The sequence below is a fragment of the Polypterus senegalus genome, chromosome 1, assembly GCF_016835505.1.
Source record: "Polypterus senegalus isolate Bchr_013 chromosome 1, ASM1683550v1, whole genome shotgun sequence".
Lineage (NCBI taxonomy): Eukaryota > Metazoa > Chordata > Cladistia > Polypteriformes > Polypteridae > Polypterus > Polypterus senegalus.
This window is the reverse complement of record NC_053154.1, coordinates 171,825,064-171,843,644: the sequence shown is the minus strand read 5'-3', so window position 1 is coordinate 171,843,644 and position 18,581 is coordinate 171,825,064. Positions and strand designations below refer to the sequence as shown.

The 18,581-nt window shown below is 36.5% G+C and overlaps 1 protein-coding gene across 1 annotated transcript in view; it reads right to left on the bottom strand.

Annotated features, from left to right (window-relative positions):
- The window catches only part of klhl30 (kelch-like family member 30), a 29,696-nt gene extending 15,365 nt beyond the window's left edge, over positions 1–14,331 (bottom strand). Inside the window, exons 1-3 of the mRNA XM_039763031.1 lie at positions 14,226–14,331; positions 9,791–10,611; positions 861–1,038 (exon numbers count right to left, since the gene is read on the bottom strand). Of these exons, the coding sequence (XP_039618965.1) occupies positions 861–1,038; positions 9,791–10,552 (940 nt within the window). The 5' untranslated portion in view covers positions 10,553–10,611; positions 14,226–14,331. The remainder of the gene's footprint in view (positions 1–860; positions 1,039–9,790; positions 10,612–14,225) is intronic.
- Positions 14,332–18,581: the final 4,250 nt, after the last annotated feature.

The following is an 18,581-nucleotide window of genomic DNA, read 5'->3' as shown; positions in this document are numbered from 1 at the left end:
ATATCATCATATGTAATACATAACATATGTGACCATGGTTAAAGCTAGTACCCAACAGCTCCAGGGAGCTGATTTTAATTCCTTGGCCCATCATCCTCTCTCTGAAGTTAGTACTTATTTTAAAAAAATCTCAGTCATAGGAAAATATTATAAATTCACTTCTTCTGGACTGAATAACATGAAAAAGTATAGTATAATAATTAGACATTTATAAGGAAAATTTTAATTTTTATTTAAAAGAGTGCTGCAGTTATTAGCATATCTGTCTCATCTGCCTCATAGTAGCTCCTAACATTATTTGTATTATGTTCAAATGGGTTTTCTCCCTCATCCCAAAGACATACATACTAAGTAAAAAATAACATCTACATCTGAGTGGCACAGTGGTATCGCACTTTGCATGTTTTCCTGTGTGGGTTTTCTCCGGGTGCTCCAGTTTCCTCCCCCAGTTCAAAGACATGCAGATTAGGTAAATGCGATGATTTGCAAATCATGCAAATTCTATGTTTAATTGAAAATAGAACAATTGTGAGAAATTCAAAATGAGCATATACTTTTCATAAAACAATACATTTTTTTGATTTCAACATTTTATATGTCTTCTTTGTTCAATTTCCAGTTACAAATGGGTTTAAATTATTTTCAAATCGATACATTTTGTTTTTAATTACATTTTAAAAAGTGGAAATGGGTCTGTAAAAGCACTTTTTCCTTGCTTTCATAACTAATTAATGCAACCACTATAAACAAATAAATTAAGAATAAATAAATGATAACAAACTCCTTATTGTATTATACTCATTATATTTTTTAACTAACAAAAACTAAACCTTTATTGCTTTGCTGTATATTATACCTACTTGTTCGTGGGTTGTAAAATGCACAGTTTTTTGTAGTTGCTCTTGGATCATTTCCGCCTCCTCCTCCTTCTTCTTCCTCCTCTTCCTCTTCATCATCGAGAGAACGCCCCCCAATCACTACAAGTACCTCTTGCTGACTGCTTCCTGTCTTCATCATAGGCCTTTCTTCCATTGCAGTCTGTAAACAAAAACACATTTACATTCAGAATCACGTGCTTAGTAAACATTTGTGGACCTCAGGAATTACCAGGTAGAACTCCATCTGTGTCAAGACAGAGGGATTCTAAGAGCTACATGAACAATTACTTCATGGAAAAAACGCTTAGATGCTTCAGTCGAACATTGCTGTGTTTCTTTGAGTTGGACAAGCTGCTTTCAAGGTTAAATAGCAAGCCACTAGAAAGTACTTCTGCATGCAGGCTGATATTAGGTCATTCTCTGCTTGAAAGTCGCCCAATTGCTGTTTATGTGTTTAATACATTTTTCATTTGTACTTTTTACTATTTATTTATTTATGTTTGTTCTCCTTGCTTTTATAATAATATTTTAACAATTTTTACTGACACATTTGAGCTACTGGACACCTGAATTCCTCTGAGGGGATGAATTAAGTATCTATCTATCTATCTATCTATCTATCTATCTATCTATCTATCTATCTATCTATCTATCTATAATAGTTAAGACAAAGGAGGTTAGGTCGGTTTCATTTTTTTTTCTATCACTGTAAATATCTACATGTACATCAGGATTGGGGAATTTGGGGTGTATGTATGTAATACTTCATCCTCTTCTAATATATTCATTTTACACCTACTGAACCTTTTTCTTTGACTAATTTATCTGTTTTTGTCTGTCGACTGGGGAGCTGGAGTAGTGAGCAGGTAATAAACTAAAGGATAAGTACAGGTTGGCGTGACTGAGTCTTGACTTCACTTCATCACAGCCAGAGTGTGTAACTTGATGCCATCTGAGCGTGAACGTGGTTGTTACAACTGTATCTCACCATAGAAGAGGTGTCAAGGATGTGTAGTACTTTCAAATGTTTAAATAAATAAATTAATTAAAAGAACCTTAACTGAGAGAGAGAGGACCTTCAAGTCATGGCTTTAAGTTATTGTGCCCATATTGAAATTAATCTGGTGGTTCTACCATAAAGGATCCAAAACAAAATGATTCATGTATGTCACTGCACAGCTAATAGTTCATTGATCAAACTGTCTTTCTGTTTTATTTTGGTCAAAACAAATGTGAAAACTGACTTGGAAACAGGACATTTTGTACTTGACTCAGATCTGTTGACCGGGCAACAGCAAGCCAATGAACATACCTTAGGCTTGTAGGAACTTGTACTCATGTTGCTCCTCCACAGCATTTCTTACTGGTTTTGCTATTAATTTGGTTAATTTAAACACTCCAACAGTTAACAGGTCATCTGTTTCATAGATGGAAAACTTGATGCAGCTGAATACATGTTTGACCTTTAAAATTCTCAACAGCATTATGCTTGTTAGCTTATGGAATAAATAATATGATGTATAGAAGTCAGGCTATAAAATACAGCTCTGGAGGATTTGGAAGGATTCACTTACGACAGAGAATATGAAATACATTCTCATACAGGGTAATGTGATGTGCTATGCTGTTTAAAGAAACACACTTCTGCTTTTTCAACAAATGACTAGCCACGGACTTGCATAATAGGACAGTCAGGTTGAATGGTCTCAAACCATAATGTACTGCAACTTATTACAATTGCAAATACATTTGTTTTAAATGAGGGAGTTCTGGCAGCAATAGGTGCAAGATAGAAACTGAACATTGTCAGGGAACCAGCACATTGGAGAAAATCCTATGCAGACATGGGAAGAACATGCAAACTTCAAACAGATAGGAACAGGCCATGCGAGCTTCAATATATCTTAGTCCCTTTTTCATTTCTTTTTTAAATTACTTTTTGTAAAGCAGGGTTTCTTTCAAATATTTTTTCCCTAAAAGGAATTGTTGTTAGCTTCCAATGTTTTGTTTCAAGGGGTTAGGAAAGAACTAATTACATTGTTTTCAGTTGTTTTACTGAAAACAGTCTAAACTCAGGTTCTCTATCTATCTATCTATCTATCTATCTATCTATCTATCTATCTATCTATCTATCTATCTATCTATCTATCTATAATAGTTAAGACAAAGGAGGTTAGGTCGGTTTCATTTTTTTTTCTATCACTGTAAATATCTACATGTACATCAGGATTGGGGAATTTGGGGTGTATGTATGTAATACTTCATCCTCTTCTAATATATTCATTTTACACCTACTGAACCTTTTTCTTTGACTAATTTATCTGTTTTTGTCTGTCGACTGGGGAGCTGGAGTAGTGAGCAGGTAATAAACTAAAGGATAAGTACAGGTTGGCGTGACTGAGTCTTGACTTCACTTCATCACAGCCAGAGTGTGTAACTTGATGCCATCTGAGCGTGAACGTGGTTGTTACAACTGTATCTCACCATAGAAGAGGTGTCAAGGATGTGTAGTACTTTCAAATGTTTGGCCCTACATCAGATCATGCCATCAATTCCTAGACTCCTACTCAGTCCATTAACTCTGCCAGGCAACAGACAGGTACCTGCAGACATACATGGTGGTTATCTGGGTTGTCATTAAGGGGTACTGCTCAGTATGAGCAACTGGTTCAGTCATGTTGCTGCTGCCAGAAAACATAAACTTTAGAGTCTTGGGTAGTCATCTGTTACTAGGTAGTCAAAGATGGTTGAATGAAGATGAAGAATGATAATAAGCCTAGAGCTAGCAACAATGCAGTTGCCACAGTACTAAATCTGTCCACTGAAACACCCATTTAATGAATGAGAAGTAGTTGATGTCCAACCCAACAAACTGAGCTCTAATGAAAGTTTTGCAAAACAACATATTTAACTCACTGCAATAAAGCAGATAAATACATGGAGAAATTATAGTGATGTTTTCTTTTAAACAAAGTGTGAACCCAGTTACTTTCTTCAAGTCACTTATTTGTGATTACACATGTGCACCTTACCACATTAAATTAGTCTTTACTTTCCTTTTAGTAAAATTAAAGTGAAATTGGTTTCTGCTGTAATCGCTGATCATTAAACTGAAAATTCAGTTTAACTCCTTTCCAGCTGAAACTGACAGACTAGAAATGACTTATGAGCTCTGGGATAGGGTTAATTGATAAAGTACTTTTTGTTAAAGTGCCAATTCATTATGTCCCTGCTGTCTTTACTTAGTTGTCATTTGTTACACAGGAGCATTTTATGCAATGCAAGAGTGGTTAATGGCCAACAGACCAGACAATAAAGTGGCAACATTAAGTAATTCCAGTCAGTAAAGTATTTATTTGTTACCCCCCATAAATCATTTTTGGAAGGTACTGTAGCTACAGGAAACTTTTTTCCTCTGAAACCCAAACATAGTATAGTGGAAGAGATCTTTTTGCCTTATTTATGTACAGGTGGAGTGGTGGCTCTGAGGCTAGGGATTTGCACTGACAATCAGAAGGTTGCTGGTTCAAATTCCGTAAACGCCAAAAGAGACTCTGCTCTGTCGGGCCCTTGAGCAAGACCCTTAACCTGCAATTGCTCCATCCTAGGTATGACATTAATCTGCATCTATCCCTGCTTGTAGGCCCTCCAACCTGCAGGGAAAACCCAGGGGTTGGTAGAAGAATTGGCACTCCAGCCACCATAAAAAAACCTCACAATGGTTCTATTCCATCTGAACTTGTGTGGTGCTGAGGTGTCACCCGTTGCATGGCTGCACTCAGGTCCTAATCTGGGATCCTGAGTTGGTTTGTCATGTGGTGGGAGTGGCAATGCTCTGTATCAGCGTATTTTCCTAACCTCTATGTACCTAAAACCAGTTATTTAGTGTTGGTGCTCTCAAAACAATCAAGTGCAATATGTTATGAAAAAGATTATTTTGTTAATTTTTCTCTATTTCTGGGGTAAATATCTATGAAATCACGTTTTACTTAGGTTTGTGAGGTCAGAGAATCTTTTGTATTGAATGCAAATTTCCAAGCCTTATTTAGATTTTATACTTTTATTTTGGGCTGTTTCCATCGCTGTTTTGGTTACTCCAGGTGTTGTTATTTTGTGTTCTTCTCTCTAGGGAATTTTTGTGTTGGGGGCGAGATTACAGAGGTACCTGAAAAACTTGAAACCTGAAAACTAATTTGTGCTGGACTAAAAGGTTGCCTGATGTAGTGCTTGGCGATTTAAGTTCACAGATAAACTCTTACATGTTTTGTCCTATAAAACTATATTCTTTTTCTCCTGATTAGCCTCGTTAAAATCACTCTGCTTACTAAAATCAGAATATAATAAACCCCAAAAAATCTTCTAATTTCAAAGTCAGTTTGTTAGAAGTGTTCCCTTTCTTTACCAAAGTCAGTCGTGTGGATGTGCTGCTCTTCCATATATTAAAAGTAATTATGTGAGCGGAAATTGTCTCCAAAATAATTACAATCACACACCTAGGAAGCTATTATTCTACTAATATTTGAGAACATATGAATGCATGAGATGTTCTTCTTGGTATATATAAAAAATAAATAAATAGGCTCATGGAAATATTTTTTTGGGGGAAAATTACAGTGTTTGAGATTCTTTGTTTCTGATATTAAACAAAAAAGGTTCTGTGAAGTAATTTTCTAATAACCAGCCTTAATTCATATGAGTGTGTAATTTGTATTTACCATCCATAAATATTTAACTGGAGAAGATAATCATTTCATTTCTGTTAGACAGGTCAATTGGCACTTGGATTAAAGGATATTTAAATTGGAAGATCTAGGGCCTCATGTATAAACAATGCATAAGTGCAAAAATGTTGTGTATACCCATTTCCATGCTCAAATGGTGATGTATAAAATCTAAACCTGCCATAAAGCCAAGCACATTTTCACGCTAGCTAAATGCTTGGCAAAGCAAGTTCTCCGCTCGGTTTTGCAAACTGGCGGCACCTAGCGTCAAAGCAGTGCTTTTGTTCCAGTGTGGTTTCCCTTTCTTTTTTAGAATCCACATCCCTGACGCGGCTTTATAAATACACTGAAATTAACCACATATTGTTTATTAATTTAAGGCATCTGATTGTAATTAATCTGTAATAATATAATGGTCCACCGAATGGTCAAACTATTCTAAATACATCAACTGCTTTAGCATTGTTACTCTCACTGTACTTTCTTCTTCTTCTTTCAGCTTCTCCCGTTAGGGGTTGCCACAGCAGATCATCTTTTTCCATATTACTCACACTGCACCACTCAAAGCACTTATATCACTGTATCTGAGTGGGGAATCACAGATCTACAGCAGCTGATCAGAAACAGAATTATCGGTATACAGCATCAAGCACATGCTGCCTCAGCCAAGCTGTCTATTGAACTGCTCTCAAATGGCAAATGCTTTAGAGCCTTTCCTGTAGGGATATCGTGATTCAGAAACAGTTTCATCCCAAGAATTATAAACATACTCAATCAGTCCATCAAGCGCTCCTTTTAGAACTGTTTGTACTTATTAGTACAATTACCTCACTGTAAACTTGCGACAGTTATAATATTGCACAACCTGAGCCACTTTATAAAATGCATATTTACATATAATGACAATATCATTTTTAAGATGAAATGCAGCAAAATATGTTAATTACATTATACAGATAAAATGTTAACATCATTTAAATAATCTATATTGTTAATAATGAAAGATGTGAGGACACAGTGTTGCAGCGCTAGCAACAATCTGGTGCCTCGTTTTAGGGATTGTTCAGGCCTCGCGCTGTATTCTTGCTGGGGCTGGCGTGACACTGGAAGGATAGATGGATAGAATAATTAAACATGTACTACGAAGATATTTCAATGTTCCCTAAAAGTTTTGAAGAATCAGTGTTCTAAGCTTACAGATGGCTTAACATCTATTACAGAGCTGATTGTGTGGCGATTGGTTAGTTGGAGAAAGAAAAGGAAGGACAGGAATTGGGTTAGTATATCTGAAAGAGACAATACCGCTGCAATAAATTATTTCATCAAAGGTCACACACGCACAGCAAGCATCTTGCGGGAGGCAGTCTGTGGACAGGGCGCCAGCTTGTCACTATCACTGCGCCACCGTGTTCCCATGTTTAATAACATGCTTTGACTCCTATCATCATGAAAATGATATCAAGTATACACCTCAGTATTTTAATTATTCAGAGAGTTGTAATATCATGAATATAATGGATTCTGTGTCCAGTCGTTTAAAAAGCATGTAGTGATTCACACACATAGAGCAGATAGAAGAACACATACACAAAAAAAGCATTTAACGTGCTACTATAGTTACAATGGTATTTGAGAAACTAGTAAATTAAATGATTTAAAGATGATGATGTTCTACTTTAATAAAAAAAATAAACTGCGTGATTAAAGTGGAAATTTCGAGATTAAAGTTGACATTTCAAACTTGTTTCTCACTGTGTCCCTATTTTTTTTCTTTTCTCTGTACCCTAATAATTTATTATGACACTCAAATGGTGGGCTACGACTCGCCTTTTCACGGTGACTTTGATATCCGACAACTTTTTTTATTTCGGGCACTGTGCGACTTTGTGAACTTGAGCTTTCTAGTTTCTCCGACACGCTATGTTACTCGATCAACTTTTTTTTGTTGTTTATACCACTGTTTAAACCAACAAATAGTATGTTTTTCCTTGCTTCCACTTGGTATTTGTTGAAATTCTTTGATTTTCCCACGTGCTTTTGCCATTGTCTTTTCACAGAATGCTGAGCTTAAGGGCTATTAATATTGATTTGCATATTCAAAGATGAATAATTCTGGGAGAAGACGGGGCAGGACAGCAGTCGTGTGCACGTTCGTTCACGCTGACTGGGATTTATGGGGTGGAAGAACGTGGAAGTTGGCGAACGCACAGATTTATGTATCTGGATTTTTTTGTGCATATGCACATTTTCGCTTTTGTCCTTACACCATGTTTTTAGTGTGAATTCTACACACGCCATTATGCATGAGGCCCCTGGTCTTGTTTTGATGGGGAACTTCAGTAATGAGAAAGTGTTTTAATCCGGGCTTCCTTTTGTTCTGTTCTCATCTCTGAACATTTTGATATTTGTGTAGATTGCATTTGAGTTTCTTAAAATATTTTTCATTACAAGACTCCATCTTAGGATCTGTTATTCATAGGCACCGCCATTTGTACTTATTTTTCATGACCATATTGTTTGTTGTTGCTATATCTACCCATTACTGGTCACTTGATATAGAAGTCATGTATTGCACCCTGACATTCTGCCTATTTAAGTTGGTAGCTCAGTGTAGACTGCATTATTGTATTAGCTTCTCTCAAAAAATGAAAAAGTGCATTTTGTAGTCCTTTGACTTTGAATTTCATTTCTATGTATTAGGCTTTAACAATCAGTACTTTTGACCTCTCCCACTGGGATTCAGATATTTTTGTCCGTCCCTGACCTCAACTGTATCTTGTCCTGCCTAGTGGCTCTTTTCCTTAACTTAAAATAAAACAAACATGCATTTTCAATATTGATTTAATGTCTTGTATCTTTGACTACATTTTTCTATCTCTGTTGTGTTTGCTTACCTTGATTCTCAGTTTCGACTTATTCGTTTTTGCCAAATCCTCTTTAGTTTCTTTTCCTGGTCACAATATCTCTTTATTTTGCTCACTCTCAGTCAGATTATTACAGAATGAGATTCTCTTTAGGTACCAGTGGAGTCCAGTGGCTATAGAGAGATTGCTCAGTGTGTTAAAAGGATCCACATTTTAACCATCGATAAAAATCTTCACAGTGGAGAACCTTCTATTATGATCATTCAAATTTAAACAATGGATAAAACTTTACACCAACTGCTAACAAGTTTTTGACTATTAGTGTAGGTCTTCAACATCTAAAGGAGAAAATTTGTAACCTAAAAACTCTAACAAATGAAATTCCATTATTATAGAGAGAGCATGTCCATTTAGAAATTGATTCTGTAACTTACTGAGAAGTAAACAAACTACAGATTGCTTGTATGCCAGAGATGAAAATAATATGGGCAGCCATATGGGCTGAACGCAATGATCAGAAGATAAAATGAGTTGAAAGAACTGTAAAGAAGTAAAATCCAGACTGAAATGTATACTAAGCTAACTCTTTGTCTATTTTGGTCAAGTTGTGGCCCAAAGAGAAATTGTATGTCAAAACTCCCAAAATGCAAAGCAAAAACTATACTCAAATGTATGTAGCCAGAGGCAATTCTAGGGACTCTGGGGGCCCTGGGCAAAAAAAAAAAAAAACTCAATAGTGTTAGTCAAGAGTTTTTGGTCCAACTCAATTTTTCTTGCACTTTTGTCATTATAATGAGTACCTATGTAAACAGCAGCCCTCAGGGAGTAATTTCCTGCCTTGTCTGTCTTGTACGCCTCTGAATGTTACTAATTAGTCTATACGTTAGTTGAAAGAGCAAGGAAAGTTATAATTCTTAAACTGCAGTAATCTACAATCTTAGAAAACCTGGAAGTGCACAATCCCCACCCTTTATACCATCACAATAATGATGTCACTCATTGTGCATTGGCCTTCCCACAATAGCAACTATAAATAATAAAACTCCCAAAATACCTCCTTCTGTAAAAAAAAAAACAACAAAAAACAAAATGTCAGCACAAGATGACATGAAGTATTTCAATACAAAAGGAAAGCAAGAGCAAAAATCTTCAGGGGAAAAACACTTAAAAGCATAAAAACAATGTATCCAATAATGATAACAGATTTAATATAAAACAAAAATAATCACGATTCATAATAATTGCAGAGCTTTTAACTCTCAACTGTAGAGTGTAAACCAAGAACTAGGTGAACAACAAAGCATGGGAATTTTATCCTTTTGCTTACCCTTCTTACAGTTTCCGCACAGTTGGTTGAATCCTGGACAAGTTTGTCATTTAGCAGAGTAGTGGTGATGTAGTCCTCTGACAGGAGGGAGAGGTGTGCCAGTCCCAAGAGCTCAGGAAGGTAACGAGAGCGCAGTGACTCTTGGTATCTCACCCATCGAAGAGCTGCTTCGACTCTCACTTGTTCCTCCCGTATTTGGAGCCTCTTGTCCCTGAGGAGAGATGTGAGTTTCTCTTTGTCTAACAGTAGGAATTCCTCACCCTGAGCCACTGCCCCAAAATTCTCCAATAGGAAGCTACGTGCTTTAGCGACAATCTCCGGGCACCCATGGGTCTCTGCAAACTGTAGAATTCCAAGACAGTTGGAGGCATCAATCTGGTGTTGAAGATATCGACTGCAGACAGTACGAGCTGTAACAAACTGAAGCTGACTTGAAGTGCGTATCAGTCTCTCGACATTGTCCTGGTTGATGGTTAGCTTGCCAGTATATGCAAAATCTATCAATGTGTCCAGGACCTCTGCATCCACATCGTGCAGTTCTACTCGAGCAGAAATGCTCTCCACAAAGTCTCCTGAGAACATACTGTTGAAATAAAGGCTACAGAGTGCAAGCACACTGCGATGGCAGTGAAACTCCCGGCCAGATACACTCAGAGTGACATCCGAAAACTTTGGGTTTGAGCGCAAGGAACAAAGCCCCTCAAGTATACTCTGAGAATGGGAAGGAAGGCAAAACTCCAGATCATCCACATTGCGCACCATTTTGTCCTTTAAAGAAGGTTGGTGTACTTTCTTATTGTTGGCCTTTCAAAGTAGAATATCTGTAAAGTGATATATAACATAAAATTATTTATTAAACCAGCAAAGCAATTGCAAACACAGCTCTTCATACACTTTCTATATGTTGTATAGATGGTATTATTGTAATGAGATAATAATGTTGACCTGTTTTAAATGGTTTTGCAATTTTATGCATCCTTGGGCAATATATGACTTCTTCTGGTTAAGCGTTTACTTGAGGGTATACATTGTCAAGGATATACACTTGGGGAGCATCTTCAGGGCTCTCTTAAGGTAAGTAATACCACTCCTACAAAAGAGGGGCTGTTGTTGTCAATACATTCTCCATTACCATCTTCAGCTCAGAAGGACCTCAACTGGAAAACATTCTACCTCACTTGATTCCCTGTTCCAGAAGCACTACCCCTTCCAGGAGGCTCCTGTACAATCACCTCAGCTTCTAGAAGCAGGGGTTTAGTTTGAACCCTGGTAGAGACAGAGCTAGTTCTCTTTTTCGGAGAACCTGTGTTTATCACAGCAAAGACGTTGACTTCCAAACTATTGTTGTTCTCTTTCAATTATTTTACTTTACCTTTATTAAACAGGGAACACAAGACTGGGCCCCAAACTCATTGTGCTTTCCGCATTTGTTTTATTAGAACATGTGAGACATGACTAGATCAAGTAACCATTATTAAATCTGACACCATTATTATAGTCCTAAAATGTTTGAAACATTCAGATTTTGAATAAAGTTGGTTTACTGGAACTTTGTTTCCTCAGATTTTTTAGGAGTTATAGGCAGAATGGAAAAGTGGAAGATTATTCTTGCCAAAATTAAATGCAATCCAGCATGTTAACTGCATTGCAATGTAAAGCATATGAACATGATTATATGATATATAATATGAACATATTATAATTAAAAATACATCAAACAAATCATTCACTATGCCACACAATGTTTATGTTAGTTTAAAATGCAATACAAAGGCATATTGCACTTTAATTCATGTTCATAGTTCACATGTCATAACTGAAGGCAAAACAAACATATTACATGGTTTAGCGGCTTCTCTGAGTGTATGCATTTCAAGACCATATGTTAAAAATGTCAAAACTGAACGTATTCAAAGGTTCAATCATCTGTCGTGCTCTCATGTTTGCTACATACAGACTAATGAATAAAGAAAAAAATCATTAAAACTTCCTTTACACAACAAACTAGCAACTACATATAAAACATGACCAAAATGGCAGCACAAAAAAAGAAGGTGGCAGCATAAAATAATCGTAACATTTCAAATTTGGCAAAATAATAACAGAATGGATTTCTTACAATTCAAAACTCCTATTATGAAGAAAAAACTAAGAAAAAAAATTAGCAATGTCTAACAAAAATTAAAAAACCATGACTATTTGGTTCCACTTCAGTTTAGGCACTGCCGAAATGCATCTATTACTGATTTATTATTATGTAACAAGACCTTAACAAAGGCTTCTTTTGGTCTCCATATGTCATACAAGGCATCAATAAAGTGTTTATTCATCTCTGCAATGTGACCTACTAATAACACTTCCCTTTGTGGTGGTCTGAGGTGGCTTAACTGAGACACATTTCTTTTGATATTACATACTGTATTTATTACAAGACCTGTGAATCCTTCATAATTTCCTTACCATCATGTCAATATGCCACACTGCACAGAGATGAATAACTAATCTACTGAGGTTTTATAAGTGTTATAAAGACCAAACAAAGCCTTTGTTAAAGTCTTATTACATAAAAGGAAATGAGTAATAGATTCATGTTGGCAGTACCTAAACTAAAGTGGTACCAGTGACTTTGTTAAATGAGGTAGCCCATGGCTTCTTAACCAGCCTTGTGGCTTAAGGCATCCTTTTCAAAAAAAGACACAGAATTACGTAATTTGAATGATTTGCAAGGCAGGAATAAAATAATGAAAGTTTCAATTGGACAAACAATAGACATTCTGTTAATCTAATCAAAGATATAATTATCTTTAAAGTATGTGTTTTTTAATGATTAGCAAGACATAACAAAGTATAATAAAATGTGAATGTACCAGCAACATAGCAGTAGACTAGATCCTGGAAGCCAGAAGAGCTATTCTGTCATGACTGTGAGTGAATCCAACAGAACAAGACACAGAGCTACAGCTTTAGTATGTTTTATCTTACTTTCCAGGACAATGTCAGACCTCAAATTTCTCCCATTCCGGTGAGGTTGTAGTCTTATGACAGAAGACGGCTTAGCCTGCTGTGATTTCACAGCAACATTTTTCAATACAGTATTTTAGTGTGAAAAATTATTATGAGATGCTGGCAGTGTAGGTGAATACATTAAAACACATGCTCTTCAATTTACACAATTTAATTCAAGTATTTTATATATATTTATTGACCAATTATATATTACTAGCTGTGTACTATTTGTCTAGGACAGGTTGCAATTTAAGTGATCAGCTAGACCTCAGCATTAATGTTCACTGTGTAATTGCAGACCGCAAAGTCACACAACACCCCAACATCACAAAACAGCCATCGCTGTATGGTTAGGGCCCCGTTAAACTATGGTTAAGAATAGAGTTGTGGGAGGCCTATTTGACTGAAAGGGTGCTTCATGACTGACATTGTGGGCATTACCTGATCTACATCATAGGTATTGCAGGCTGCAGTTACACCCATCTCTTAACGTTTGCAGTGTGCCACGCAATGGATATGTCTCTGTTATATGCCATTTGGTATAGGATTTGTAAAAGCAGTGTTAATGTAAGTGATGTGCCACCTGTTGGAATGAAAAATGCAAGGAATTTGTATACAACAAATGATTGTGATTTACCATTTGTTGGATTGACAGATGCAATGCATTTTGATTACTAAAAATGTCTGTGATGTGCCATCTTTAGGAATGGCAGAGGCATAGCAACTAGATAGATAAACTGACACACATTTATCCGTTTATTATGTTGGATTCGCAAATGAGAAGAAATTGTTCCTCACGTTGCCCTAATCGTCTGATTGCTTTTACACTTACACTTTTTGAAAGTCTTCAGTTGACAACACAATCTGTAAAATAGCTTAAATAAGAAGAACGTAATTTTAGGCAGCATTTTGGTATAGCAATCTGTGTGAAAGAGGACGTAACTAATTTGTTTAGTAAAATATGTTACCTTACTGCTTACACTAAAAGTTCTAGAGAATGTTTGTTTAAATGCTTAGTTTTAAAATTGTTTTGTAACATCCCTTTCCTTAAAATGTATTATACTACACAAGGACTGAATAATACTATACTTGGACAGATTAATTAATTACATTTTTTAACAAAATTGTATATAACTTTAAAAATTTTTGATCAAACAACAAACCTCAGCAAAACACTCTAAAACAGAAAACTTTCAGATTTCACTATCCTTTAGCATTACATATTTTGTTTGCCTAAACCAAATCATCCACACATTTCCTGCTCCTCAAGTGATGCTAAATAAGCACACAGCAATGCTGCTCCTTCTCCATTCAGCACTTTTCAGCTCAGTTTAACCACAGTGAGCAAGTTTAAGTTGATGTAACTCTGAAGGCACACAGTAAATTAAGTTACTGTAGAGAGCCAATTGTTAATACACACAGCACCTACCTAGTCAGAAGGCTGCTTCATATTTGAAGATATACTTGATGTCAGGAGAGAAAAAGACAGCGACTGTGCAAGTGGAATCTGCTCGATGAGGAACAACCGCCTGATCTGACGCACTTGGTCAATGTCTGCTTCTTGCAAACTATTTTTAGACCTTTCCAGGGTCAGAGGATTGAAATCAGCCTCCAAAAGCAGGGTCAGATTCAGCAGCTGCTCCTAAAGTGACAAACCTAATCTCTAAAGGCTCTTTCTCTCACTGTCGTGCCTTCTGTGTTCCAGCCAGCAGAGCTTCCTTTTCTAGTCATCTAGAAATATCATGTCGGATCCCAAAAAAAAAAATCAAAAACCTTAGGCTAAGCTTTTTTAATTTATTCATTTATTTATTTATTTGTTTTCTGTGAAACCTGTTTGTCCCCAGTGTGATATTTAGTTACAGTTTTGTCCTCTAATGCCCTATGACTCATTGTGTACATAATTGCTCTTTGGCCTCCTTTTAAACATGTCGGTGTGAAATATTTGAATGTAAATATTACTAAAGATACTACAATTTCTCATCAGAATGACTACACGGTGCAGACAGAATAAAAGGGGCCAGTTTGTTTAGTGTGTGATAAATGGTTTTAGATAAAGAAACTAAAATTAAAAGTGATTCATCACCACTTAGTGATTATAAACATCTTCTTCAATGAAAATGATGAAAAGGAGAAACTAAACCAAGAAAGGTATAAGTCTGCATGGACTGTAATTGTTAAAAATGTAGGCTTGCTGCAATTAGTACTCCAGATAATTGAAAATTTACATCAAAAAAGAGCTAATTTGATAATTAAAAACAAAAAACAAGGTTATTTGTCTCTATTTTCGCCCTTCATCCAAGCTACCTGAGAGTTTTTAATGCCCCAAAAATGGAGGCCTTTGAAAATGTGATGCAGTGCTATACATTTCTGAAAATACCGGAGGCACATTACAGTGTGGATGGGTGAAACTGAAGAGTTCTGAAAATGCAGACTCAGCTCATGTTCAGAATGCTTCATGCTTATTTCCTGGCTTTTCCCCGATTACATCCTGCTCATTACAACATTTCATTCCCTGACTGGTCACCCTTCATGGAAGAAAACCACATTCCAACAAAGCATACATAAAGGAGTTGCTTTCCACGGTTCTTTTTGTGTTCTGTTAGCATCTACATTGTGTTTTGTACAATTTGAATTGTTCAGACATGCACAAAAGGCAAAATAATTTATCAGTCCCCAACGTTTTGTGATAAATCCCTTAGCTGTTGGTGTTACCGTCCCTTCAAGGATTTCTTCAGCATGCCCAATGTAGGCAAATGGCTGTGTTATTTTAGTGTGGGCAGAGATACTTTCATAAATGATGTGAAAACACTGTTTTGCTTAAAAAGGCTGTTTTTAAATGATAACATACTAATGCAGGCATAGTCAAACTCTCCAGTGCACTTACTATTAGTAGTAATAAGTGTGGAGTTTTCTTTCATAATAAACCAGGTACTATGAGATTGATGATGGTGAGGATGGCTTCTGCATCTTTTACTACCTGATCAGAACATCTCACTTCAAAGTTTATAAACTTAAACAATCATTCTTTTAGACCCAATATCAACTATTTCATTGAAAAAAAATCCACTTTCTTTAGTTGCACAGGCTGTAATGAATATTGAAAACAAGATTTATTGACTAGAACTATTCCTTATCTTTTAAACTGGCCATTGTTTGCTCCATAATAATGAAGTCACAATACCAATTTGATACAGATTTCAAACTTATCAATTCTTTGTAAAGATTTTCAGAAAATGATGGGCTCACAACTATAGTTTTCTTCTTCCTCTACATCTTTTCCCACTTCTGTGTGGGGTCAATGTGTTTGATCACACTGCTCCAAACAGCTCATGTTGGCACCTCCTCCTCAGTCAAGCACGTTTCCTTCAGACCTTCTTTTCCTGCATTCACCCACCTCTGATTTGGCATTGCTTCCTCTTCCACTGAACTTCAGTTCCCCTTATTGTTTTACCCACATATTCCTTGTCTCTCTTAATCACATGTCCATACCACTTCAGCCTACTTTCTTAGATATCTGTCTCACATATATACATCCACTCTGATGTTGTTATTATTAATTATTCTGTCCTGTTTTGTAACTCCACACATCCATCTCAACATTTTCATTTTTACCACATCTAACTTCTTCTCCTGCATTCCCTTAACAGCACATGTCTCTAATTAAAATAAATATGAGACATGTAATGTGGTAGCACTGATGAATTTGAGATCCTGGGTTTGAATCTGACAACAGGGGCATCATGTATAAATGGTGTGTACGCGCAAATATGTTGCGTACTTGCATTTCAATGCCTACTTCAAGATGTTTAAAAACTAAACTTTGCCTAAAGCCTCACACATTTTCACTGCAGCCTCAGGCCATGTGTAAACACTTTTCTGCTTGGTTTTGCAAACTGGAGGCACCCAGCATCAAAGCAATGCCACTGCTACTGTGTTGTTTCCCCCCTTTTTCATATTCGCATCCATGACGCAGGATTTATCAAATACACCAAAATTAATTGCATATCGTTTGCAAATTTAATTCATTCGATCGTAATCAGTCTGTAACAATACAATGGTGCATAGAATGGCCAAACTATTACAACTACCATAGCTGATTTAGTGTTGTTAGAAGAAAAGAAAGAGTTAGAAGAGAGTGCACATTTATAGATGATAATGACTGGCTTCTAAGTTGACTTCGATTTCCTAAGCTATCCTCTTGGAGTTGTGTGCTGAACTGGAGCCGGCTTTACAAAGGCAGAGTTTGAGGAATTATGCTTTATTTGCTTCTTTGCACAGGGGTCAGCGTTTGTAATATTGTCTGAAACAGAATAAACAGACGGTGAGCTACAACTCGCCTTTTACATTGACTTTGATATCTGAGCACTTCTTTTTTTATTTTGGGCACTGTGACATTCAGAACTTGAACTTTTGATTGCCTCCGCAACTCTACATCACTTGGTCAACTTCCTTTTGTTGCTTATACTACTGCCTAAGCCAACAAGTAGTATGTTTTTCCTTGTCTCCACTTCACTGAGCAGAACCTCTATTTCGCATTTGATGAAATTCTTCTTCTTTACACAGGCTTTTGCCATTGTCTTTTAACAAAGCTGAATAGAAGGGGTGATTTATAATAATTTGCATATTCAAGTATGCACAATTCTGGGAGGAGTCAGGGTGGGGCTATAGGCACATGCGTTAAATTTCACATTCATTGAGATTTATAAAGGAGAAGTGTGTGGAACTTGGGGTATGCACAGTTCTATGCATCTGGATTTTTCTTGTGCAAACACACATTTCCAGTTTTGTCCATATGATATGTTTTAGTGTGAATTCTACGCAAGATGTTAAACATGAGGCCTCAGGTCATTGTCTATGTGGAGTCTGCACATGTTCCCTGTGTCTCTGTGGATTGTATCCTGGATACTCTATGGTTTGCCCTTCCACATCCCCAGACAGGTACTAATTAGTCTGACTGGTAACTCCAAATTGGGCTTGTGTGAGTGTGGTTGGCTGCTACCCCATCCAGGGTTGTTTTGTGCCTTTCACAAGGCTCTATCCTGGGTCCGCTGTTATTCTCAATCTACATGCTTCCGTTAGGTCAGATTATCTCAGGGAACAACGTGAGCTACCACAGCTATGCTGATGACACACAGCTGTACTTATCAATAGCTCCTGATGACCCTGATTCTATTGATTCACTAACAGAATGTCTGACTTGTATCTCAGAATGGATGAATAGTAACTTTCTCAAGTTAAATAAAGAGAAAACTGAAATTTTAGTGATCAGCAATAATGTATACAATGAGGCTATTAGAAATAAACTGGATACATTAGGATTAAAAGTCAAGACGGAGGTAAAAAGCTTAGGGGTGATTGTTGACTGTAATCTGAATTTTAAATCACATATTAATCAGATCATTAGGACAGCATTTTTTCACTTAAGAAACATAAGTAAAGTTAGACCGCTTATATCACTGAAATATGCTGAGAAATTAGTTGACGCGTTTGTTTTCAGTCGACTAGATTACTGTAATGCACTCCTCTCTGGACTACCCAAAAAAGATATAAATCGTTTGCAACTAGTGCAGAATGCAGCTGCTAGAATCCTAACTAGGAAAAGAAAATCCAAACACATTTCTCCAGTTTTGATGTCACTACACTGGTTACCTGTGTCATTCAGGATTGACTTTAAAATTCTGCTTATGGTTTATAACGCCTTAAATAATCTCGCCCCATCTTATATATCGGAATGTCTGACACCTTATATTCCAAATCGTAACCTCAGATCCTCAAATGAGTGTCT